At 30.2% G+C, this 27,872-nt stretch overlaps 2 protein-coding genes across 6 annotated transcripts in view; one reads left to right on the top strand and one right to left on the bottom strand.

Annotated features, from left to right (window-relative positions):
* Positions 1-451: 451 nt before the first annotated feature.
* Positions 452-19,748, bottom strand: LOC107437480 (solute carrier family 35 member E3). 4 transcript variants are annotated; one of them, XM_087152167.1, is made up of 6 exons: positions 18,924-19,748; positions 15,674-15,784; positions 8,432-8,593; positions 3,506-3,588; positions 2,747-2,885; positions 452-680 (listed from the first exon to the last, which is right to left on the bottom strand). In XM_087152167.1, the coding sequence occupies exons 2-6, from the start codon at positions 15,695-15,697 to the stop codon at positions 630-632; spliced, it is 459 nt and encodes a 152-aa protein (XP_087008293.1). In that variant the 5' UTR covers positions 15,698-15,784; positions 18,924-19,748; the 3' UTR covers positions 452-629. The 4 variants fall into 4 exon arrangements, with proteins under 4 accessions (XP_087008293.1, XP_087008294.1, XP_042907470.2 ...); XM_087152168.1 differs by having other exon boundaries at positions 18,940-19,733; XM_043051536.3 differs by having other exon boundaries at positions 19,109-19,733.
* A 68-nt stretch (positions 19,749-19,816) lies between these two features.
* LOC107437479 (uncharacterized) overlaps positions 19,817-27,872 on the top strand; it is a 37,257-nt gene continuing 29,201 nt past the window's right edge. For both annotated transcript variants that reach the window (XM_071187128.2, XM_087152166.1), the window contains exons 1-4: positions 19,817-19,992; positions 21,265-21,312; positions 26,672-26,872; positions 27,706-27,763. In XM_071187128.2, the coding sequence (XP_071043229.2) occupies positions 19,942-19,992; positions 21,265-21,312; positions 26,672-26,872; positions 27,706-27,763 (358 nt within the window). In that variant the 5' untranslated portion in view covers positions 19,817-19,941. The remainder of the gene's footprint in view (positions 19,993-21,264; positions 21,313-26,671; positions 26,873-27,705; positions 27,764-27,872) is intronic.

Here is a 27,872-nt window from a genome sequence, read left to right as displayed (position 1 = left end):
GACAATGGTACTTCAAAAAAAATATTTGAAATAAGTTTACATGTCATAGGGGATGTCAACCTATTGTTTAACCCATTTACTTCAAAGAATAAAAAAAAGACTAAACCTAAAAAAAACATTAAACTCATCCAAATAACTGCTATCTAAACAAATTCCCTTATGACAGTAACAACTTTGCTTCATAAACGTTATATGTTAAATAAACATGACATTTTCTGATAAACAAAAGCTAGTTTTTAAAAATTTGTATGTTACTAAACTACATTCTATAATAACGTAGTAAATAAAGTTTATACTAAAGAAAAGTACATTGTATTCTGTAAATATATATTAAATACTGAAGATATTACCTTATTTAAGTAACTACAATTTATTTTACATAAAACTTTGCTGGTTGAAGAGCTGTAAGATTCAATAATTATAAATATTAATAACAATAAAAGTAAAAACATTTTTTAGAAAAAATAGTTTTATTGCTATAAAAATTAACAAATGCATAAAAAACACAACAAAGCATTTATAAATAATACTTATATTTAAACTTTTTTTTCAAATTAGTAATTAAAAAATTAGATTAATATTCTTATCACAAAAAGTACTTATTCAGCTTAATAAAATAAGCTTTAATTTTATTTCTTCAGAACATAAGGTAGACTTGAAACAGCCTTATGGTCTTGACTCTATATGCAGGGAAAAAAATATTTACAAAAATATTAGAAATATGTAAAAAGAGATAATAAAAAAACAAGAATAATGAAATAAATTGCATAAAAAATTAAATCATACAAATATTCATGTAAATTGAACCAGAACAATAATTAAAAGGAAAAAATAAGTGCTCTTTCTTAATGTTTTTAATAAACGGATATAAAAAGTGGAATATAAAACTTATTTTTTTCTTAATTTTCATATTGTAGAACAATGGAAACTCACAAAGTCCCCTTTCTCAAATTGGAATAATGTAAAGTGGGAGAAAAAAAAATTTTATTGTCCCATTAATGCCCATGTCATAATTTTTCAATATCATAACATTATCTTCAATTTCATGAAATCAACAGGAAAGTTATTTTTAAAAAGTCCAGACTAAAAGCTTTCTTTAAAAAAGTTTTAAAAGAATTAATACTTGTTAAGATGCAGTGAAATATGTCAAAACATCATCTACAGATGCCAACTTGCTCAGATTTGTGGAAACTTTTTTCAAGTGGTAATAAAATTCCTGTATCAACAGTCTTTATAAAAATTCACATAACAGTCTTTGTAAAAATTGATTTTTAAAAAGACTATTTTCTCCAAAAAGAAGTTAGGTGCTTGTTAAAATTAAATTTTTGAGCAATAAATTTGTTTATTGAGCAGATTGGAGAAAAATAGTCTTTACATTAAGAGAAGTTCGGTGCTTGTAAAAATTAAATTTTTGCATATCAAAACAAAAATTGAAATAATCAACAATCATAAAAATTGCATAAATCAACATTTTTTATAATTTTTAACAGAGCTTGGGAAAAATTGCATTGTTAAAAAAAAAAAAGATGCAATAGAAACGCAACAAAGAATTACTATTTAGAGTTTAGTTCCCCAGGCTTATATCATATTTACATATACATTTTAAATAATTAGATAAAAGAAATATGTCAAAAATGCTTGAAACTAAAATTCCCATTTTAAATTAAACTTATTTACCACCACCAATAAAACATACCATCATCAATAATTATAAAAATCATTAATGCAAAATTCATTTTAGAAAGAGAACCCTGTTTTTGTTCATTTCCACATAATTTTTTTAATTACAATATCTTTAATACGATGTCATTACAAAAAGCAAATTTTGAATTTCAAATATCTTTTTTTGAACTACTGGATTCCCGATAATTCCATCATAAGCAAACATAATTTTTCAAACCTTTTTCGCATATTTTTACATAATTTACACTTTTTGATATTTTAAATTTCCTAGGACACACAATGTTATTCAGACACTCAAAATTAGCATCTGAATAACGACTATTTGTTAACGATTTCTTTGTTATTAATAAATTTTTTGGATACTTTCAGTTGCTTTTTTTTCCAATTTCGATATTTTAAACACGATATTATTAAAGCACACGTATGTCAAATTTTAAGGTATTACTTTTGTGCCAATTTTATTGTAAATTGAGCAAAATTTGTCTATTGCACTAATTCTATTGTACTATATTTGCGCCAATTCTATCATAAATCTTGGTCATTTATAGATTTTTGTCAACCTTTTCCACATAGATGGAGTTTTCCATTCCAATATTTTAAGTAGAATGTTACATTACAAACAATGCATCTGCTATACTTTGCAAACTACAGATTTTAAGACCCAGAATTTCCATATTTCTGGGTCCCTTTTTACAAAAGCAGATCCCTATTTAAAATATGAATTCTCTACTTTTTTATCCGTTGATCAATATGCACATTCATAATTCCTCTCTCAACTAGTAAAAAAAATTTAATGAGTTATGGATGACAATTGAATCCTTATAAGTGATGAAAACTATATTTATATATTATTATATTTCCTAGATAATTTATTTCATCATCACATTTCATATTAAAAAGAACTGATATACTATTGCAATACCTGAACTCAGGCTAAAAGATAATACCCATAATATATAAGTACAAAAAGAAAATTTTAATTAAATCAACAATGCTTATAACTAAAAACTGTGAAATATAAAATTTTGTATTAAAAACATTAAAGAACATAATACCAACTAACCTTAAGATATGCATAAAGAGAAACACCAATCATTGTAATTAGAATTCCCAGAAATTGAATTGGCAAAATTGGTTCCATAAAAATAAGATATCCACCCAGTAAGGTTAGACAAAATTTTAACTGGCCTACCACATTGTATCTGATATCTTAAATTAAGGAAACTAAATCTAAAATCATTAATACAATAAGTCTTATAATAAAATCAATTTTAAAAAAACATTATTGTAATATTTGAATAATTAGTAATCATGTTAAAGACTTAAACAGCTGAAAATCTTATAGACTTCAAATAAAACTATATTGCTCAGTTTGTTGCACAAAAAATAAACAAAGACTTACTATAGAAAAACATTCTAATTACAATATATTTTTAAATTAGCCACAATTGTTATGATAAAACTTATACAAATACTTATGTATACTGTACTTGTGATAAAATAAGTACAGTGTGTGCACAGTTTGATCCTAAATCTGGAATTACATTCATCGCCAAATTCAGCAAAATTAGAACAAGAATATAGTAAAAAATAATTGAAGACAAACATTCATGCAGCATAATTCTTCAAATTTGCATTATTCATTAATATTTTTTTTCAATTAACACAACATAAATTAGCTTATTGAGAAAGGTGCAAAAAAGGTATTTTTATTTGTTCTAACAGTATTAAAGTGAAGTAATATTTCCATAAAATATGTCCTTTTAAAGAAAAATGAATAATAGCTTTATGAAATCAAATAAATTTTGATTAAAAAGGATACGTCACTGCTGAGGTATTGCCAATTATCCAGTAAATAGACAAATTAACTGAAAATGCTATCAAACCAGAAATTAAGACTAAAGTCTGCAAAGAAAAAAGATATTCATTGTAGTAACTAAAACACAGTAGTTACATGATCATGCAATTAATTCACTACACAAAATTTAGAAATATAAGTATGATACGTACTTACTAATACTGACTGTGAACTCTTAAAAGAAAATTTTAAAGTAATTTTTTTTAAAAACATTATTAACAAGTAATAAGAATTAATAGAAATGATATCTAAATATCGTAACAAATGTATGCCTTTCTGTGAACAATTAAAGAAACTGTTGAAAGTAAAATCAATATTGCTTCTTACAGACGATTTTCTTCTGCAGCGAAACAAAAGTAAGAATTCTTTATCTCGCATTTGATTTGTTAAGAGCATGTCAGTATAAGACGTGCCATTTTTAGTGGTCCAATCAAATCCAATGTTCTTGCAGTGTCAGATAGTTGTTTCTTTTCCAAGACCAAATATTCACCTTATTTATTGAAATATGTAGCCAAGTCAAGGATTCCAGTAAGGCTACGAGACTATAACCTTTTTCTTTAATAATTCTATGTTATATATTGTAGGAGATAGCGCGCATTAAATTTCTCTCTGACATGATTAACATTTAAAAGCTTTTATATTGTTTGGAAAGCATATTTGCATGATTTGATAATGAAATAAAATGGAACTATATGCAGTTGAGGAAGATTACTTAAATCCTATATCACGATGGTCTTTACTTAACTTGCAATGGAGTCTAGTTCATATGCATCACTATATTTAATTTTCTTACTACTGCTCACCACAATATTTCTTTTAAAAAAGAAATATTAATAAATCCCTCTATACCACAAAAGAAACAATGAAATATAAAAAAAAATTTATAAATATGACAACCGAAGCTGACCCCAACTCCGGAAGTCATAAAAGCAAAGCCTATTCTATCGAGAGAGCACGACAAAAGTCTAAAATTGCTCTCTCTGTACCAAAGGTTTTGACAAAGTCCAGGAAGAGAATACAATCAGTGGCGTACCTAGGGGGGGGGGGGGGCGGTGGGTGCGGTCCGCACCGGGCGGCACTTACCTTGGGGCGGCATTTTTTATATTTACTTATAGTTGTAAAAAGCAACTTATTCATTTCATATTTATTTTCTTTCTTGAATAATGAATGATTATTATGATTATTATAAGTTTAATATTTGGTTTATATAAATTATGATTAACTATATGATTTCGAATATCATTCCTCGGTGTATATAAATGCATTTTAGTGTAAATTTTGAATTCTAATTCAAGAACAAGATAATAATTTTATTTTATTGTATTCATTAAAATTCGTTGAATTTGTAAAAGGATCTTTACGATTTTGTTCGGCAATTTTTCCTAACTAAAATTTTTTGATATCAGTTTATAAATGTCATTTCTCTTGAAAAGTTTACATGATTACTTTGAAGTGATATATCAATATTTTTTTAAATCATCGATTTTACTTTTGAAAAGCAGGGCCGGCAGTCTAGGCGGGAAGGCGGAAGACCTAGCAGACCGCCGGTCGGCTAGGTCTGCAAAGCATTAGGGCGCCGGCATAAGAACTATCTTTTTCAAACAACAAAATCTAAACGAGACAAAATAAAAATACTGACGAAGTTACAATTTCAGGAATCGCAAATAGATAAATATACTCAGTCCGTTTTGAAGAATTGTATTTGGAATGATAAATTGCTTATAAACCATTTTGTTCATTCGCGATTCAATCTTTTAACAGTGAAGAGTGAAACAAATTATTAGGGTGTCAGTGCATTTGGAGAGTTTATTATAGGTAAGTTTATTACATTACGTATTATAGATATAGATGTTATTCTAAATGCTATTCAGAGTAGTAAAATGACTTTGCCGTTTTCTATACATAATATACTATTTATTTCGACAAGTTATATTTTAATTATATATCCCTAGGATGAAACGAGTAAAAGAAAGTGGTGCGTCATTTAGAAAGAAAAGGAAGAGAAGGGAGGAAATACAGACTAAAAATACTGGAGCACTACTCAAATATATCTCCCATAAGTCAACTTCTAGTTCTTTTAGTATTGTTGCCTCAAATACGGGCGAAGAAGCAGCCCTCGAAGGCGAAAAAACATTTTCCAATGTTGTTCAAGAGGAAAGACCTGCTTCACACACAGGCAAAGAAGTAGAAAGTTCATCAAGTTCTGACGAAGAATCTGCTGCACAAATTATTCCGTCTATTTCTATGAAAGATATTGGATTATGGCCTAACAAAATTGACGACAATACAAGAGTATTTCTGGTACGTCAAGGTCCCTTTGCAATTCAAAATTTGGACGCCGACTTCAGCGAAGGAGTAAAACGTCCTAATAATACAATCAAAGCCAAAGGTGAAACAAGAAAACTGAGTCAGGACTGGTTTTTTCAAATTTTGCCTAATGACGAAAAGCTCTTAAGATCGTGGATGGTATATTCACCATCGAAGAAAAGTATTTATTGTTTCTGCTGCAAACTGTTTGATAATCCATGTCAAGCAGGTTTTAATACGGAAAATGGTTTTAACAAATGGTGGAAACTTAATCCCAAAATTAGTCAACATGAGGTGAGTCCACTGCACATTCGATCATATTCCAAATGGAAGGAATTAGAAAAAAGACTTGGACGTGGCGCAACTATTGACAAATTACAACAACAGAATATTGATAAAGAAATAAAAAAATGGAAGGAAATTCTAACAAGAATACTTGATATAATTAGATTCTTAGCAAAACAAAATTTGGCGTTTCGAGAACATCGTGAAAGTGTTCATCAGGAAAACATCGATTCAATGGAAAATAGAGGAAATTTTCTTGAGCTTGTTGACTTATTGGCTAAGTACGACCCAGTATTACGAGAACACGTAGTAAAAATTAAGATGGGTAATAAATATAGTATCTCTTATTTGTCGCCGAAGATCCAGAACGAATTTATAGAGCTATTGGGAGGCGCAGTCAGAAAAACAATTATGGATCAAATAAAGCAGGCTAAATACTTTTGTATTATATTTGACAGCACTCCTCACATTTCACACAAAGATCAAACCAGTCAAATTATTAGATGTAGTTATTGATGGTAGCGAAGTTAAAGTTGTAGAATCGTTTATTGACTTTGTAGAAACTAAAGGAAAAACTGCTGGTGAAATCACAGATATGATTTTAAAGAAATTAGAAAATGACGGTTTAGATATAAAAAATTGCAGAGAACAGGCTTACGATAATGCTGCCGTCATGGCAGGAAAGCACAGCGGTGTTCAAACTCGTATTAAAGAAATAAATCCAAATGCAGAATTTGTAGCATGTACAAATCATTCTTTAAACCTGGCATGTTTACACGCAGCTTCTACAGCTATCAATTCCATCACATTTTTTGGAACTATCGAACAGTTGTTTTCGTTGTTTTCTTCTTCTACTCATAGATGGAATGTTTTACTTTCTGTCACTGGTCAAGGTGTTAAACGCAGTGTAGAAACTCGCTGGAGCGCTAGAGCTGCCGCGGTAACTATAGTAAAAAAACATTTTTTTTTACATTTTAAGCGCTTTGGAAAAATTGACATCTGAAGAAGAAAATAGTAAAACGAGATCAGATGCTGGAGTATTACTCAATTCTATGCAATCTTTTTCTTTTCTATGTTACCTTCATTTATGGGAACCCGTCCTTTTGGAAATTAATGACGCTCAAAAATACCTGCAAATAAAAGGGTTAAATGTCCACCAATGCCATATAAAACTAAATTCTTTGCAAACACATTTCATTGAACAAAGAGATACGCTAGTACAAAACGCTGTTATAGCAGCCAAAATAATTTGTGAAGAGTTGGAGATATCGACTGAGCGTCGATTTAGAAGGAGAAAAAATTTGAGTGGGGAAAATTCGCGAGACGTGGGGCTATCCTTAGAAGAAGAAGTACGAAGAGAAATGTTTTCATCTATGGACAGAATTATAAAGGAAATAAAAGAACGCTTCGATCAGTTGCATGGCCTTGTTAGAAAATATTCGTGTATAATACCGTGTAACCTACTAAATGAAGAATTTGAATGTCAAATAAATGACTTGATTGACATTGATAAAGAACAGTTCCATACTGAAAGAAAAAGGATTCAGATTTTTATGGCTGTACCTACACTAAAAGAAGAGGCAAAACATTGGAAAAACGGGGAGAAGGGCCCTCTTGATCTGCTAAAATTTATTCAGCAGTATAGGTTGGAAAATTCTGTTCCCAACATTGTAATTTTGTTAAGAATTTTTTTAACAATTTCAATCAGTGTCGCTAGTTGCGAAAGAAGTTTCTCAAAATTGAAGTTGATAAAAAATTATTTTCGTTCTACAATGAGTCAATTAAGACTACAAAATCTTGCAATATTGTCAATAGAACAAGAAATTACAAATAATATAAATTTTGAGAGCATTATACACGATTTTTCTAGTATGAAAGCTAGAAGAGTAGATATTATATAAATATGTTTACGAGTGCATACAAATATGTCTAAAAAAATTTACTCTGTGTATTAATTAATATTGATTAAATAACTTAATAATTTATTTATGTGTATTAATTTATAAAAACCACTATTTGATTGACTTATAATAGAAAGGGCGGCAAACTGGAGATCGCCCCGGGCGGCAAAAGTTCTAGGTACGCCACTGAATACAATACAAAATATAAAATACACAAGAATAAAAACACTCTATACTACTTTACAGCATTACAGCAGTTGAGACATTTCTTCGTAAAACAAACTTATTTTAAAATGTTTTCAATTATAAACTTAAATATAAAATAAATTGTAAATATTTCTAAAATGATGTATGAAATATTCAAGATCTTTAAATAAAAAAATATTTACAAACTTACTAAATCATATAAAGACCAGTTATGGTTGAATAGCCCATCCTGAGCCCAAGGTGGTTCTATCATTGGCACACAAAATAATAACAAAAGTGAAGAAAGAGGAGCCTGATAATACAACAACTGCATTGAATTCATTTGAAATTCTCTTTGCTTTTCTCCAACCCACTAATAAAGAAAAGAAAAAAAAGACATAGCTAAATTTTTAATATAAGTTCATAACTTAAAATTAATACATAAAACAAAGCACATATTTTTTATTTTAGATAATCTCCTATAAGAATTATAGTTAATTTATTAGTGTTTATTATAGTTGTCGTTCCTAACCGGATTGACTGTGTTTGTGAGAGGCATCTTGTCTATTGATTGATAACGTTTAAAAACAGGCAAAACAAAACATTTATTTTAAATAAAAAACAACAAAAAACAAAACAAAACACAGCGTTCCAAAGATATTTTAAAAAGCCAATTCAACGATATTTCCAGTTCTCTCTTTTTACTCTTGCCATACTCAGAGTAACCTACATATTCTGAATACTTTTGGTGGCGCAAACTAATTGGAGTTAGTGTTTGCCGCAACATTCTCCCCACTTGAGTTTTATGTAGGAGAAAACTCAACACAATAAATTACAAAAAAAATACTAAAATTATGGCAGACATACAATTGTTATGTTATAAAATTTAAAGAATTTTAAAAGATACAAATCTGTATTTAACGTCCAAAAATGTTCATAGTTATTTAATGTTCACTGGCATCTTCAGTTACCTCTAAGGGATATAGTCTTTGAATAGGTCTTAGTAAAGTCCCTTTGTCCGTTTTCAATTTGACTAGTCTTACTCGTCCATCTCTTCCAGGGAACAGCTCAATAACTTTTCCTAACGGCCAGAAAATTCGTTTTCTGTCTTCTCTGCCAATCAGGACGATGTCTCCAATATTTATTTGGTCAAGTCTCTTGGAAACAGATGAACGCAAGAAACCTAAATATTCGATCCTGAATCTTTCTTTTAGTCTTTCTCTCAATCTTTGAACATATCTGTATCTCTTGTCTAAATTAGTTTTGTCAATTTTGTCTAAGTCGGCTACGTCGTTAGTAGGGAGGTCTTGAAGGAATGAAGATGGTGTTAAAGCTCTCAAATCTGGTTCTTCCGACACATAAGTCAAAGGTCTATTGTTCATGATCGACTCACATTCACAAACAAGAGTTGAGAGTTCTTCATGAGTCAGAGATGACCGTCCCAAGTTTTTTCTTAAGAGATCTTTGAGAATTCCGATTAATCTTTCCCAGAATCCTCCCCACCATGGGGCGGATGGTGGATTGAATTTCCATTGGATTTGGGAAACTTCAAATTCTTTCATGATTTTGTTCCAATCAAGGCGCTTTAAGGAGGCGTTGAGGCCAGTGAAATTGGTACCATTGTCTGAGTATAGTGTAGCTACTCTACCTCTTCTAGCAATAAAACGCCGTAATGCTTGAACAAAAGCGTTTGTGCTAAGAGAAGGTATCAGCTCTAAGTGAACAGTTCTATATACAGCACAGGAGAAAAGGACGATCCAAACCTTCTCATTAGTCTTGGTCATCAAAGGTCCGGCCAGATCGACACCGGACACTTCGAATACAGCCGATAATCTAGTTCGATCAGGAGGCAGAGGTGGAAATGGTACTTCAAGATTTTTAACCTTTTGTCTCTTGCAGGTGACACATCCTCTAATAACGGAGCGAACAGTTCTTCTACCTTTTATAATCCAAAATCTCTCTCTCAGGATTGTTAGAAGAATGGACGTTTCTGCATGTTTATTCAACAGGTGTTCTTGTTCAATAAGTCGGGTGACAACAAGATGCTTTGACGGAAGAATCAAAGGCGCAATGAATTCAGGGGTTTCATCTTCATTCAAAAGTCTAGACTTTAATCGAAGTATCTCCTCATGATCTGAAAACACTTGAAAGTTTTTCAAAGATTTTTTACCTTCTTCGTCATTGAAGCACTCTTTTTGTACTGACCGCAGAAGAGTCTTTTGTGCATTTCTTATTTCTTCTGGCGTTAAATCAACATTCTTTCTTAAATCTTTAGCTTTTGGTTGGAAGCGTAACAACCATGCTACAACTCTGATTATCTTAGAAAACTTCGAAATTCTGGATGCTAAAGTAGTTGCAATGGATTCCGAGTCTACATTGATAGCCGAAACAACAGTCTTTCGTTTTTCCTTTTCAACTTCCTCTTCATTAACATTAGCTACTGTCATCGGCCAATCATCCTTAGAATTCTTCAGCCAGGCAAGCCCTAGCCACCACTTGGACTTCAGAAGTTGTTTAGCTCCACATCCTCTCGAGAGAAGATCGGCCGGGTTCTGGCTTCCTGGTACATGATACCAATTCTCAGGTGATGTCAGTCTATTTATTTCAGATATTCGATTGTTCACGAACACTGACCACTGTTCTTTCCTCTTAATCCAAGTTAACACAGTCGACGAATCTGTCCAAAAGTAGGTGTCAATGTTTCCTTTTTCGAGTTTTAGAGCAGAGTCCATAGAATTGAACAGTCTAGCTCCAATAGTTGCTCCCATCAATTCAAGACGAGGGATCGTTATTTTTTTCAGTGGAGTTATTCTTGACTTAGCTTGGAGTAGCTGGACATTTACAGAGCCATCAGGGGATTCACTTCTTAGGAATATACAAGCTGAATAAGCTGTTTTGCTTGCATCAACAAATGTATGGAAGCTGAGTTTAGATAAGGCAGTAACTCCCAACCATCTTGGGATCTTAATATCATTTAAGTAATGTAAGTCTTTGAACCATGAATTGAATTTTTTCTTTATTTCTTCATTAACTTCCGAATCCCAATGATCTTTAGTCTTCCAGGTTGCTTGAAGTAAAAGCTTAGGTCTTATTAAAGCTGGAGCAAGAAATCCAATCGGATCAAAGATTCGGCTTATCAGGGACAAAATTTTTCTCTTAGTTAATTTTTCGAATTCTTCCAGCTTCAGTGAGTCAGAATCAATTTTTAACGAGTCTAAGTTTTTATCCCATACGTAGCCTAAGACTCGCGCTTCAGTAGCTGCAGACGGGCAATCTAATAATTGGTTGCTTTCCCAACTTCTTAGGTCAAATTGACCTTCTTTCATAATTTCTGTAGCTGACTTTATAAAAGTTTCTAATTCAGTTAAATCTTGTACACTCGTTACGCAATTGTCTACATAAAAACTGTTGCGGAGTTTTTCCAACTGTTCTTCAGAATATTGTATCTTGAATGTCTGTTTGGACAGATGATGATGAATGACAGCCATCAATAAGAAAGGACTACTGGTTAGACCGAAAACAACTCGGCGATGTCTATAAGTCTTCAGTTCATTTTGTTCATCAATCAAAAGAAATCGTAAATAATTCCTATCTCTTTCATTTAGAGAGATTTGCAGAAATGCTCTTCTAATGTCAGAAATAACACCAATTTCATACAATCGAAATCGAGCCAAAATGGATGGTATTGTCTCAATAAAATTTATTCCAGTCTCTAAACAATCATTTAGTGATGGGAAGTTCGGATTCTTGGCTGAAGCGTCAAAGACGGGTCTGATTTTCAAAGAAGTTGTCGTTGACTTTTCCTTAATAATTGGGCGATGTGGGAGGTAATGTGTACCTTTAATTGACAATTCTTCTTGTGGAACTTTCTCAATCACTTCTTCTTCTATCCATTCATCAAAAACTTGCTGGTATTTCTTTTCATATCCCGTTTTTTCTAATTTCTTGTTAGTAGATTTTAATCTTTTAAGAGACAACCCATAATTATTCGGTAATAAAGCATGATCCTTTTTCCATGGTAAGCTTACTTCGTATCTTCCATCTGAATTTTGATAAACTGTGTCTCGAAAATGAATCATAACTGCCCTCTGTGTATCTTCTCTAGTGTTTTGTTCCACAGGGTCTCTAATACCAAGTAATTCTAAATCCCATAAAAATGAAACAGGTAATTCTTGAGAAAGCATATTTACAACCGTCATATTTAAATTATCATGGTTTTCAAACTGAGGAACCTTCCCTATTAATGTCCATCCTAATTTAGTGTCGATGGCGACTAATCCAGATTTTAATTGTTCTTGTTTACCCGTAAATAGTTTACCAACAACATCAGCCCCTAAAAGAACTTCAATAGGTCCTGAATTCCTACAATCAGTTATAAATATCCTTTTTTGTCTCAATTCTCGAATCCACGGCCCTTGTCTAATGCTAGAAACATTATTACAAATTATTTCCTGATCCAATGCATCTAAATTACAACTATATTTACCATCAAGGCTATCGAGATATATTTTATAACATTTGTGCCGTTGAATTTCTGTTTTCTTTCCCCCAAATAATGAGGTCGAAAATTCTTCTTCCCTTTCAAAATCAAAACCTAACTCTTCTGCAGTAGATTTCATAATATAAGACTTTTGAGAACCCGTATCTAAAATAATTCTAGCTTTACGCTGCGCTTTATTTCCCTTAATAATTACTACAAGAGTCTGTAAAAATACTTCTTTAGTTGCATGCACGCGCGAATGTAAGGTGCCAGTCTCTTTTTCTTCGCTTTCATTATTATCTTGTTTTCTTTCATCCGATCGATTACATTCTAAGTCAGGACACATAAATTTTAAATGTTTTCTTGTGCAAATAGAACATTTAATGTTTGATTTACAAGAAAAAGCCAGGTGCCCCTTCAATAAACAAATTTTACATAAACCCTTCCTTCTAATAACAGACTGTTTTTCTTCTAAAGGCATATAAAACGCTTTCTTGCAAAAACGAGTCTCGTGGTTTTTAAAACAAAATAAACAAAGGATATCATCGTTTGAATTATGACTAATTAATTCAGCCGCAGACGATTTCCGATCTCTCAAATTCAGATTCGCCGGTGGTGTCAAGTTCCTTCGTTCGAAGGGGGGATGAAATATTTCAGTTCTACTCAATTTTATTTTTTCTTCCGCTTGTACTTCGTTTTTCAAAAAATAAATTATCGCATCAAGACTGGATAGTTTTTGTTCGCTTTCTAAATTTTTTCTTTGGCGTTCAAATGAGCGTAACACATTTAATGGTAATGAACTTTCAACAAGGGGATACAAAATTACACCACACATCTCAGATGTAACTCCTAGTGAGTTTAATGCTCTCAATTGAGTTGACAGTTTATTGTATAAACAGCTTAAAGAATCATTCTTATTCTTATTCGCATTATTTAATACGAGTTTCAGGAGTTCTCTAACATAAAAATCTATCAATAGATCTTTTCGGCCATACCTTTCGGTTAAACTTTCAACAGCTAAAGGATAATTTTCATCTGTTACAGGAAAAGATTCCACAATTTCCCTAGCTTCCGATTTCAGTTTCGTCGACTGAATTAAATAATGAAATTTATCAGCTTTCGTTAAATTAACATTTTCATGAATATTTTTAAATTGGTTCCAAAACGTTAACCAATCTTTCAAATCTCCGCCGAATTTATATAATTCAACTTCGGGGAGCCGTTGACATAAAGCTTTCGGAGATTTAGTGTTCGGTAATTCGCCGTTGTTTTCGGAAGTAACAATTTCGTTTTCACACGAGTTCTTTTTCAAATTATCTAAGGAACGTTTAGCTTTTAATTGAATTCTCAAAGCTTTTTCTCTGTATTCTTCAACGGAATTATATTCAGTTTCGAATTCTTTTTCATCTTGCAAACTATCTAAATAACTATTATGTGTTATTTCCAAAATGTCTACCTTCTGTTTAAATAAACAAAGATCCGTTTCAATTTCGTCATACGTCACACTATCGCCAATTAATAAATTTTCTAGTTTCTTGTAGGCCTTAGTAAATGAAGCTCTTTGAGCGGTTTTATTTCTTTTTATTATTTCCATTTTTACTATCTTAATATCAAATTCTTAGTTTCTAAAACTATCGATTCTAAGCACATATAAATTACCGTTCTGGTATCAAATATTCAAATAAATATATATATATTTCAAATCTTCAAAAGTATTCAAATTGTCAAATATTTAATCTTCAAAATGGAAATTAATAAATCTTCGCCTACCTTTCTTACCAATCCTTAAGACAAGGCCGCCCACCCGGGGGCGCCAGAAATGTCGTTCCTAACCGGATTGACTGTGTTTGTGAGAGGCATCTTGTCTATTGATTGATAACGTTTAAAAACAGGCAAAACAAAACATTTATTTTAAATAAAAAACAACAAAAAACAAAACAAAACACAGCGTTCCAAAGATATTTTAAAAAGCCAATTCAACGATATTTCCAGTTCTCTCTTTTTACTCTTGCCATACTCAGAGTAACCTACATATTCTGAATACTTTTGGTGGCGCAAACTAATTGGAGTTAGTGTTTGCCGCAACAATAGTGTTATTATTAGTGTTTATTATAGTTACTATAAGAATTATAGTTAATTTATTAAAACTGTTAACTAGCTAGATCAAATCGAGAACAATTATGGTTGAAAAATCTACCGAGTATCAAATTAAATTTTATCAATGACGCACAAAACAAACAATAATAAGTTATGTTGAGCTTTCATGTTAACAGATAGTTCTAGCTCCCAGTTGAGAAATTTTAAAGAATAAGTTTCACTTTTGCTTTAACAACGATTTTTTTTTTACAATTTTTTTCCATGTCCATAATTAATAATTGTTGCATTTTTTTGGCACAAAACTTATAATAAAATAATTTTATACAAATGTTTGTGCATTACTGCTAATTTTTTGACTTGATTCCATTTTCCGTTGTTTTTTTAAAACATGTTTAAATACAGATTATCAATTTTATGAATCTAAGAAAAGCTCATTTTCACAGTTAATTGAGACAATATCTTTTCAATAAGTTAATTTATTTGAACAAATTATGTGAAATCCTTTTTGCTTTTCTTCAATCCAATCTAATTAAAAATCAAAAATCGGGCTTCATCATTTGTTTATTATACTCATTTAGCTTCATGTTGATTTTAATATTCTTAGAGTCTACCATTTACCCGTAATCCGGTATACAGACAACAGACACACACACAAATTCTTCATTTTATTATAGGTATAGAGTATCAAGTCACAGACCAAACTAGATTCTTATAACTCCATTTAGTTTGAATTCTTATTATCAATTCATCAATAACCATTTCATAAAAAATAAACAAGTTAAATGTCATAAACATTGCAAAAGTTAATAATTTAAAATATAAAAAAGAAAAAAAATTAAATATTTAAATAAAAATAAGAAAGATTTCTAAGCTTACCACTTGATAAAATGAAGTCACCATAACACCAATTAAAGCATAAACTGTTCCTGCCACATTGAATTTAATGTCATAAGCAGAATTCAAAAATACACCTAACGATATTGGCACCTAAAAATCAATCGCAGAGAGTTATGTTTAATATATATAGCATAATAAATAAATACAAAAAAGGACAAAGAGAAGAAAAAAAAACTTTAAAAATTAAGAAAAACTTTTAAACTTGTATATATATATATATATTTAACCAAATACCATTACAATATTGTAATAAACATGTAAAATAATACAATCTAAACATATTTACAGTAGAATTCTAATTAATCGAACTTAAAGCATAAAGGCTGTTAATTAATTGGATTCATTTCACAAGGGAGATAACAAGAGATCACAGAATTTTTAGGTACAGATTTATTGTTTTTTTATTTATTTAAATTACAATAACTTCAAAATATTTTTAAAAAGTAAAATTTGTGCATTCTTAAAATTTTTGATCATTTTTTATGTAACAAAGAAGAAAAAAATTCTTGAATAAACTAGCATGTGGTAATAAATAAAAATTATATTGAAACAGTCATAATTTAACTAAATTGAAGGTTACTCTCAAAAACTTAAGATATTTGAACTATAGTTTGTCTAAAGTAAGAACTACCGTAGTCATCCCTCTGGACCTGTGGTGGTGACTATGGTAACAAGGTATAACTATTTCAGGGGTCATTGTTTAGGGTAGGTCTTGGCTCAGAACAGCGAGAGAAAGGGAATTTCTTTCTTTAGTCTATTTTGTTTGCCCTAGAGTGAAGAGAAGCTACCCTCCCTGAAATGCGCTATTCTTGTTTCCTTAGCAGCACATGATCTCAGACTTTGTGGAGAGGGGAGTTCTTGCCGCAGACAAACTATAATAAAGAAACACATTGATGTTTATTTGCTTTTTTATTTAACATAACAGAAAATGTTCTTTTTTTTTAGACAGTATTTATCAATTTTTTGTAACGATCTGATTCTTAAAATATGGTCATCCTTCACAGGTATAAATATCTTTCACATAATTTTTTTTTTTCATGTTGAAAGAAATTTTTCTACATATTGTGTAGTTGTCTAGGTTTCCACTTCTATAGGTTATAACTGGTCTTAATATTGTTTAGTAGATTTACAGTTTTAATGTACATGATACACAAGATGATCTAAATATATTCTGAACTGAGAAAAGACATCTGCTTATTGCTGTAAGTCTGACCTTAATTTCAGTTTTAATGTATCGAAATATAGTAATAAAGAAAGTGAATGAAGTATAAAATATAAGTAAAATTGATGTTCTTTAGAAAGACAAAGTATCATTTTAATTAGACATCTACCTGATCTACTTATTCAATAGGCCATTTAAACTGATTGTTTATCTTACCGCACAATAATTATTTATAGCACATAAACAATGCTACAATATAAAGAATAAAGCTTTATTAAGATTTGAAAATTTAAATTAAATTTATCTTAGATATTCATTTATTAAGTAAAATAAATCTACACATAAATGGAGACTTTTGATAGTTAACTACAAATGTTTGTAGTTAACTATCACAGTTAACAGTGTAGTTAACAGTGTTCACTGAAATAAAAGTTAATATAATTGTTAATTAAAATTTTGTAAAAACTAAATAATTTTTTAATTTTTTTTAATTAAAATAAAAGGAAATTTTTTAGTTATGAAGAAAGGATATCAGAATATACTAGGGGAAGGAAAATCTTTCAAATTATCTTGAAATTATTTCCAGGTATTATGTATTTTCAGTAACAACCATTTGACAGGCACATTACATTTTTTAAATCATATTTGTTGCAAATTTACAACTCAATTTTAGTTGAATTATTATTATTTTTAAGTTTATACCAAAATAATCTTGAAAATAGCATTTTTATATTTAAATGTAATTAAATAACAAAAGAAAAGTTTACTGTCATAGGTAAACATTAGGGAAAACTATTCTGTACTGATTAATAACTAAGATAAATGATACTAAGTGATACTAAGATAAATCCAGAATAAAGTATGTTTTGATTTTAAATACATTTGTTAACTTTTTTTATTCATTTTATGCTACTTTTCTATAAAACAGTTTGTTGTTCTGCATATATATATTCTTCATTTGAAAGACTGCTCTGGCACTCTTTGGCGTTTCCTCAGTCAGAATCCAAATTAAGAATAACTTACATATTTCTATAAAAATATAGACATTTAAAACAAAAGTATGGAAATTTTGCAATATTTTATAGTATAAATTATTGTACCAAATTTAATGAAGAAAACACAAGGAGCGAGAAAGAAAATGTTTCTGGTAATTAAACAAACTGATAATATAAAATATACCCATACTTTCAAGGAATGTCTTAAATGATTTTTGGAGAACATTTCTATATTGCATTCTGTATACACAAAAGGAGAAAAAATATCGTAACTTGGTCACAACTCTGTAGTAGCAACGTAAAAGAAAAAAAAAAAATTTAAATTATTACAAAAAGAGACAGAAGTGAAAGGTATAACTTCATGGGCACCCTACCCCTGGGAAGACAAACATATTATTTTAAAAGTTTTTGCAAGAATAATCTTTTGGCAATGGAAGTTGGGGCTAATAGATACCAATAAGGGAATATCTTTGATATCCTACAGAGGATCTTCGTTCATCTAACAAAACAAAAAAAACAATTAGCTAACAAAATAATTGCTATAAATTAAAATTCTTATAAAAATGCACCTACTATTGGTATATCAGGGGTCTGTCTAGGTTTTTCTGAGAGGTACCTATTTTGTGAAAATTTAGACATATTTTGTGAAAATTTAGACATAATTTGTGAAAAATTAAAAATTATATTTAAAATTCCAACACAAAAATATGGCAAGAATATGGATTTATCATTTCTTAAGGAATACAAAAATAAAATTTTAAGAAAAAGTATTTTGTGAAACTACCGTTTTTCGTAAAGTTAAATTTGTGAAGGTACCGTTAAACGGTAGCAAATTCGGTCTGGACAGACCCCTGTATATGCAATAAAATGTACTTATTTACAGAATTAACAATTAAAGTTTAAGTTACATTTTTTAGAATTTAAGAGAAAAAATTAAAATATATGTGCTTTAAACCAACAAATTGTGCAGACAGATTGATTGAATGGGAAGTATTTGTATATGTGTGATTTGTCGGGACAACTCCCAGTGACAACAGATTTTGAACTTGCAAATTTTATGTTAAAGTTATACCGTTAATGTCGATCACCTTCTGTGATTTATTAGCTTCTCATGGGCCATAGCCAGGAAGTTGCCAAGACTGGGTGATGAGGAAATCTTCCAATTGAACGAAATAAGAACTACTTGAACATTATAAAATCAATTACAACTTATGCACTTAAGGAAGATTATACAAATTTGGCATGCATATACGTTACCAGAGTGAGTTTTATTTTAACACAGAATGTTCTGCTATAGAAAAATGTTTGAATGAGCATAATTGTTGGCATGGTTAAAGTTTTAAGTATTTGATATGTTCCAACAGTATTAAATTGCAATGATAAATTTGTAAAAACAACGAAGCCACAAAAAGAAATGGCAAGTGGCACAATCTGTAATAATGGCACTCGTTTAACTTGGAATATATTACATTTCTCGCATAATTTGATGCCTAACGATGTAATTAAGAAATGTATGAATGTTAATGTAATATTTGGAAATTGAGTTCTCACATAAACTATCTTATTAATTAGTACAATTGACACTGACAAAATTAAATTCGCTGCAAGGCACAGAGGGACTTCGTGTTGAAAACACATCTTAATTTTTCTAGGTATAACTGTCAAATATATTCACAAATTTACAAGTGTCCATTTAATAAACAGAAGCCATCACACAACTAAGATCCAGAAACATTCGGACGTATTGCAATGAATACAATGAAACTGTTTATTTCTACATAACAATAATATGAATTTTAATAAAATAACAAAGCATGTTTTATGTCTAAAATCAGAGTACAGTTATTTCCTGTCATGTTTACTAAATGAATCTATAAAGATCAGAATAATCTCTCCTCCCATTGGCCGATTAACAGAAACGAAGTGAAAAGAATTACGCTTACTGCATTTTCATTCGCTTGTTCTGCGGTAGATATTCACTATCTTTAAATCTCTTTCATTTGTTTGTTTTTTCTTCCGTGTTCTTTAATTATTTAATGGAGGTGTAGCTATTATTCTTTTTTTAAGAATCTTTACAATAAGATCCCAAAATGTTGAATAATATTCGTGGCATATTAAATAGACGAGGTGATCAGTCAAGAGTAAGTATTAAACTCTTAGTAGCTTTTCATCTATTAAATACTCATTAAAATCTTCATAATTAACATATGATATCACCTCAATTTAAATGTATGTTTTGAATCAACATTCTGACTATTAAATTTTAATTCCTTCCATAAATAGTTACTTAAAAACTTTTTATAGCATAGTATTTGTAGAACTCTTAATGAGAACTTGATATTAAATATATATTTATCTAACGATATCAAACGTTCTGCACCCAGTACATATTAAATACTATTTAAATTAGTATTTAGAGCAATGCTATTTAAATAAGTTTTGTTATCTACACTTTTTGTAGTTACTTTTATAATGTTGAATCGACTTTTGTACATAATTTGTGTCACATTATAAATTCAATGAATCTCTCAGTCCCGTTATTGGAATTTATATAAGATGTAGGGCATATTTCCGTATTGTGTTCTGCCACACCAACTGCAATTGCCAAGGCGCAAAATTGATTTTAAACAGAAATCTTTAAAAAAAAACTTAGATGTATGCCTAGGGTGGCTATGAGTTATACCCTTCCAGTTGGTTCAGTTATACCCTTCCATTTCCTTTCCATGATTTTTTTTAGTTTCTTGCAGTCTGCTTCGCTGAAGTTGCCAAGACTTGGCGATTATTCTGCCACAGATCATGTTTTGGAAATCTCCCCCATGATTTTTCCTATTTGCATAAAACGGGAAGATTTCAGTATCATAATCTGTGACAGAATAATCACCAAGTCTTGGCAACTTCTGGCAGCAGAAACTTAAAAAACATCACAAAAAGGAACAATTCAAAGGGCATAACTCGTAGCCACCACCAGGCAAGCCTCTATATGTTTTGTTTTGTTTTTTTAATTTTCTTGTTTAAAATCGATTTGGTGACTTGGCGAATGTAGTTGGCATGGTAGATCACGGTACGGAAATATCTGCCATAACAATATAAAATGCAAGGAAATATATTAGAAATTGAAATTTTTCTGACTGGTTACTCCTTCTAAATTTTTTAGTATAACTTTTGTACTAGCTTTAAAATGATCTTTTTAATAAATAGATCCTTTCAATTTCATTTCATAAATTATTTTAGCTGAGAAGATTTTCATGTGCCAAACACAACACACCAAAACAATCGCCAAATTTTAGTGATTGGAGAAATTTCAACTTTTTCCACCTTGATAAATTTTTGAAGCTGATGAAATTTTTGCTTAATCAATAGTATGATTATATTTATATGTATTCATTATAATAGTTGTCTTTTTTTTATTTTAGACTGAATCACTATCATCTAGACCATCTGAAGAAAATGTTCAAACTGAGGTAGATTCTGACAAAAATCTTTAATCTAAATTTAGTTTTTACTAAGTTTTTAAAAGAATAAATTTTAATAATTCTATTTTTATTATTTTTGTTGAATAATTTTTATTTTTAAAGACACATTTGTGTCTAAATGATTAAAAATATGTTAATTAATGTTCAGATGATTTTCTCAAAATGTTAACTTTTGCTTAAGACAATTAGAAAGATTTCTTCTCATAATTAACTTAATATTGATACTTTTTCCATTAAAATATGGTATAAGATATGTTTTTTCCATTTCCCATTACAATTCCCTCACTTTAAACATTTTAAAAACACATGAAGAAAATTTTTATTTTTCATCATAATATAAATTATTTAAGAAGTTTAAAAATGTGTGACAGTAATGACATTTCACTTATATTTTATTTTTTTAAATATACTTTAAGTAAAATTGTGTCTGATGGATATTTTTTCTACTCCTTCTGAATATTTTAAGCAAGACATACCACTATAATGAAAATAACTATTTTAAAAGGAAATATTGCTTAAACCTTTCTTATGATCTTATTGCTTATGACTAGGGCCCTATAAATTATGCGAAGATGCGGAGGATGCGGAAACCCGCATAATTTACAATTTTCCGCGTAATTGCAGCATATCTGTATAATTTTTACTTTTCAGCAAAATGTATTCGTTTACCAGATAAATTTCTCCTTAAGGGTTTTTTTTTTCAATTGAAATATATCTTCTTTTTCAATTCCAAGAATCTTTTTGGTCAGGTGGTCAGTTCTTTCCAAGAATCTCCCCCCCCCCCGGCACATAGCTTCTTATCAGTCGCCATTATCTTCAATAGGAAGCTGGTTGAACAGCTTTCGCGGTGTATAGACAATAGAGGTCACCTCTATGGTATAGACCACAGAGCTAAAAAGTTGGGGAAGAATGACCCTCCCCCAAACTCCAGTCCCACCTCTTTTCTTTGTAGTTCCTGGAACTCCACAAGATATTGCTTGAGGGCCATGCATTCCGCTTTATTCATTCTTCGAGTATGCATGCGAATCTTTTCATTTATTGATTTGAAATTAGTTTAACTCATTTCCACACAAATAGTCACTGTAAACATGTCTCTATCTAAAATTAAAAAAAATGCCATCCATATTTCTGCACAGGATAGATGTAAGCAATATCAGAGTATTTTTCACGCTTCGGATGGAATAATGTTCTGTACCTCGTGTAATATTGCCGTGGATCACACAAGAAAGTGTGTTATCGATAAGCATTTGGATAGTAATCGTCACATAACAAATAAAAGAAAAAATGAACAAGAGGACAGCGAAGTGCAGAAAAAAAAACAAGCAACCGTGTCATCAATGTTCAAGAGAAAAACCGAATGTGCTGAAATGCACAATCTTTTAAACTTTGAAATTGTTGACGCATTTACGAGTGCTAATATTCCGATTGAAAAACTGGATCACCCCAAAATGAGAGATTTTCTGACGAAAAATATTTCGGGTGCAGGTGCTTTACCTTGTGCTAATTCTCTTCGCCAAAATTATTTACCAAAAGTATTTGAAGTAAAGAAGAATGAATTGAAAGAAATTCTTCGTACTACTGATTCACTCTGCATCGGCTTCGATGAAGGCAGTGATGATAAAGACAATTATGTTTTACATATTTTAGCTGTCCCGCAATTTACAGATACTGCAATGATGCATCCTTATCTTCTTGATAGCATTCATCTTGAAGCTGTACAATCGACTACAGTTTCTCAAGCCGTAGTGCAGTGCTTGACAAATATGGAGATTGATTTCAACAAAGTTTCAGCAATCTTAACAGATAACGCAACTTACATGACTCGGGCATACAAGGAAGTGTTGCGTACTCTACTGCCCAATTCAGTGCACATGACCTGCAATGCTCACATTCTTAATTTAGCTTCTGATCAGTGGCGTGAACATTTTTCAGAGGTTGACAAATTCACAGGAAACTTTAAGAAATTGTTCAAGCATTGTCCTGCAAGAAAGCGCCGCTATTTAAAGTTTTTAACGGATAACAATAAGAAAGCTAAACTTTGTCCAGTACCAATAAAGACACGGTGGAATTCTTGGTTTAAATCAGTGCAATATCATGCTGAATATTGTAATGTTTACATAGAATTTTTTAGCAGTGAAATAAACCTTACTCCTGACACTGCTTGTCTCAATCAGTGCAAAGTTTTGGTGGAAAGCAAGTACGTTTGCAAAGATTTTCAATTCATTGCAGAACACGATCAGTTATTAATGGATACTCTTCTCTTTTTCGAAACATGTGGTGTATCTATTCATAAAGCTTACAATAAGATTTTTGATCTGCGGTCTAAACTTCGATGTAATTCTCAGGCATCATACTCACGAAAAGATTCGCGCAACGTATTTCTTCAAGAAGTGTTTCACAAAACAATTGCAAAGTTGAATACTTACTACTCTCCAGAACTAGACGTATTCAAAAAACGCGGGCCCAAGTTTAGTCAACCTGCATTAAACTTCATGAAAACTGCTCGAGTTTTCGATCCAGAACAAATAGTCAACCTCAATATTGAAGACGACGATGTATTCAAGAATATTCCAGGAATGAGTGGTCAAGATATAAAACTCGAGTATGCTGCTTACAAAGAATATGTAAAAGAATGTTCAAACCAGGACATAATTAGATTCTGGAATTCAGAGGTAGTCTCAGAGAGATTTCCAGAACTTACAAAAAAGGCAAGACAAGTGCTCTCAGTGCTTCCTAATTCAGTAGATTGTGAAAGAGCAGTATCCTGCTACGGCCAAATTTTTACAAAACAAAGACAGAGTTTGAAAGAAAACGCAGCTTCTGGACTAACTTCTCTCCATTTTAATAAACTTTAATAATTGTTCTGATGTAGAAAATGGATGTACAATGCATAAGAAGGTAATTTAGTTGAAATATTTACTGTATTCATTGAAATTTTTTTATTTATTAAAACAGGAAAGAAAGTTGAACTTTTTTAAGAGATTTTTTTTTCAGTTTCAATTGTTTTCTGGGTCATTCGCAACCGATATGCATAATTTTTAAAAGACACCGCATCCTTGCCGCATAATTTTTAAAAATCGCCGCATCCTAGCCGCATAATTTTTAAAAAATTTCCGCATAATTTATAGGGCCCTACTTATGACCTTTTTGTTTCTAGAGTTCTCTTTAGGAATAAAAAAGGACAGGGTGCTTTCTCACAAGAAAGTGCACTCACTTATTACTGTAAAAATTTATCAAAATGTGTATTAATATTTAATGACTGAATTTGACTTTCAACAATTTTCAAATTACCCTATTATACTATTTTATGTGTATATTTTGAAAAATAATTCTCACTCTTTATCGAAATCTGAGAAAAATTTGTTGTTTATAAAAAATTATTTAAGGTATGCTAAGAGACAATCACTGTGCCCAAATATTTTTCAGAAAAAGTAAATTAAAAAAAAAGATTTTTGATTAACAGTTTGAAAGCTTTTTTTTATATATAATTTAAATTGAGAAAATAGACTTGTAAAAATGCCATTTTTTTTTTTTTTTTTTTTTTTTTTTTTTTTTAGAAGAGAGAGGATTAATAAATATTGTTTTTTTTTTTTAAATTTAAAGTCACTTAAAAAATTCATTAATATACCTCCCGAAGAAAAAAAAAGAGAAGAGAAATTTTAATAGTGATCAGAATTAAACCTATACACTGATAATTTTACCAGTGTGCAATTATTATTTAAACACTGAATTATTATTATTTTTAAAATGGAATATGAATAAAAAGGCAGTGTTTTTAAAAGCTGGGAGCTTATTTTGATAGGATACGGCAAACAGGGTGCATTAAACAGGGATGAGATTCTTCCTCGGATTCGCGGATTTCCACTTTTTTTCAGATTTTTCCATTTTTCCCGCTAATTTCCGCTGAAATTTTTTTTGCCCAAGTTAAAATGTTTATGAGGAATTTGATTTTCCGCGGAGGGAAATTGTTGAAGTCCCTTTTCCTCCCTCTGAAGTTTCTCTAAAAATCATTTCCTTGGGATAAAACTGGTTGACCTTTATTCAGGGATGAGATTTTTTTTGTCTCTCGAATTTCAGCCTTTTTATCAAAAACTCCGATTCTCTAAATGTTTCGTTTTTTTAAATAAATATCCCGTTTTTTTTTAAATTCAGTCATTGAAGTAAAATAATTATATTTATTTACGATTTTCAAAGATAAACAGAAAATTCAATCTACGCCCTAGCGTCTAACCCTTCCGCATTTTTACTTATTTTAGCTATTTTCTCCGATTTCACGCACAGAAAATAAGATTTTCCGTATTTTTTATCCGTCGGCTGGATAGCTCGTAATTCAGATCTCGATTTTTATTCACGCGATTTTAATATCAATCATCGATTTTCGTATTTACCTGATTTAAAAGCTGCACATTGCGATTCTTATTTACGCTATTTAAATATCGTATATTATGATTCTTATTTACGACATTTAAAATCCAATATCGTGTTTTGTATTTATGCATTTTTAAAATCTCGATTTTATTATCAAATCTCGATTTTCGTATTTACCTGATTTAAAAGTTGAACGTTGCGATTCTTATTCAGGCGATTTAAATATTGTACAGTGCAATTCTTACTTACGAGATTTAAAAAATCAATATCGCGATTTGTATTTACGAGCTTTTAAAGCCCTATGTAGCAATTCGTATTCACGTGAGCTTAAAATCCAATATCGTGATTCGTTTTTGTGGTTGTAATATCGTGCGATTTAAAAATTATGCATCGTGATCAAAAAATTAAAAAATCATGATTTGTATTTTCGCATTTTTTAAATTCGATGTAGAGTTTCATATTTACGTGATTTAAAAGTCTCATATCGGGATTTATATTCACATGGTTTACAAATTTAAAAATCGCTCTTTTTTGTCAAATTTTTGTTTATTTATATATATATATATATATATATATATATACATATATATATATATATATATATATATATATATATTTCTTTTTTTTTTTCTTTTTCTTTTTTTTTCTTATTTTTTTTTGTTTTTTGGATTTCCTCTTTTTTACTTTCTGACTACTCTCATCCCTGATTAAAGGGCAGACCTGACAGGCTGCCCTTCTGAAAATGCTTAGGGAGAACACTGCTGTTTCTTTGGCTGACAAATTCCAACATTTGAATAAAATTTTAATAATATTAATGTACCACTTATCATTTAAGAAAAACTTTTTTTTTTTGCACAGTGTGAGCCTTAAACAGAATTTACTCTATATATAGATAAATGCATTTATCATGATTTAATTCATTTTTGTTTTTATTTCAGTTGTTTTTTAATGTGGGTTCTAACTTAATTATATATTCCAGGGGTTTGTCTGCCCTACTTGTTTCCTAGCTTTCCCAACAGCCGAAACACTTCAAAATCATTATGAGAGTTCACATTCTGAAACCTTTAATGAAACTGCTGGTGATAGACCCTTCAACTGCCCTGCGTGTAAAATGAAACTAGGTAGTGAAGTTGAATTACAATCACATTTTACAAGACATCATACTGAAAAAAAGGAGGATGTAAGCTATTGCATTTTTTTTTTTAATAGTTAGAAACTTTAAATTTTATACTTTCAAGGATTCAAATGTTTTGAGTGTATAGTTTTTTTTTTTTTCCTTTTTCACAATTACTTGAAGCTCGGAAGTGAACCGGGTTCGAATCCCAGCAATGACTGGTCGATACCCGGCTCACGCCGACCACAGTGCTGATGTAAAATATCCTCAGTGGTAGACGGATCATGGGTTCCCCTTACTGTCAGGCTAACTGTGAGAGGTCTTTGTTGTTTTCCGTAGTGCATAGTTCCATCTAAAAGTCCTTAACGAATACAAATTTCTCCCAATACTTGATCCAGAAGTTCCCTTGTCTTCTGGATTGGGTTCAAAATTACAAGGCTACGGAGTTGAACATTAGTAGTCATAAACTCTGAAGTGATTGGGCTGTTCAACAACGGTTATTAAATATTGTAAAAAATTTACTTGAAGCTATATTTAAAGCTTTTTTGCATTTATTATTTGGATTATACTTGCATGAAATTTATTGTACTAGATATCAAAAAAAAATTCCTACACCAATTATTAATTATCTATTAATATAAAATTATCCAGCTATTTCGACTTTCATGAGCTAATTTTTATTTTAATCTTACTTATTGTGATTTGCACAGTATTAAAAAGAGAAAGCTTCTTTAGTGAATTATTTGAATCAATATCATGTATGAGAATTACTCCCATTTATTAAAAAATAAATAAAACAGACTATATATTTATGATTTTATATAATTTAAACATGTTATATCTTTAATTTTCTCTTTTCAAATTAATTCTTTAGAACAAAAAAATTTCTTGTTTCTTAGATTGAGTTTGAAGCCATGTCTCTACAAGTGAAAGCTCTTGAGGAAGGAAAGACTCTTTGTGAGTTAATTTTTTTGTCATGTTTCTTTCTAAAAACTCTTTACATTTTTACCCTGGATTACTAAATATTCATCAAATATACTCTTAACTCTAACCAGTTTTGTAAACT

This window comes from Parasteatoda tepidariorum, chromosome 9 (genome assembly GCF_982258835.1).
Source record: "Parasteatoda tepidariorum strain Cologne lab strain chromosome 9, Ptep-v5.0, whole genome shotgun sequence".
Taxonomy (NCBI): Eukaryota; Metazoa; Arthropoda; class Arachnida; order Araneae; family Theridiidae; genus Parasteatoda; species Parasteatoda tepidariorum.
Note: the sequence above shows the minus strand (reverse complement) of the source record. Positions and strands in the feature narration are given on the sequence as shown.

Excerpts from the sequence above, each read along its gene's own strand:
- LOC107437480 (XM_043051536.3), bottom strand. The coding sequence starts at position 19,489 with ATGTGTTTTCAACACGAAGTCCCTCTGTGCCTTGCAGCGAATTTAATT. Across the intron at positions 15,785-19,108 it reads TTAAAATAAAACTCACTCTG|GTGCCAATATCGTTAGGTGT; the intron begins GTAACGTATATG and ends ATTGATTTTTAG. Across the intron at positions 3,589-8,431 it reads ACTGGTCTTTATATGATTTA|ACTTTAGTCTTAATTTCTGG; the intron begins GTAAGTTTGTAA and ends TTTTCTTTGCAG.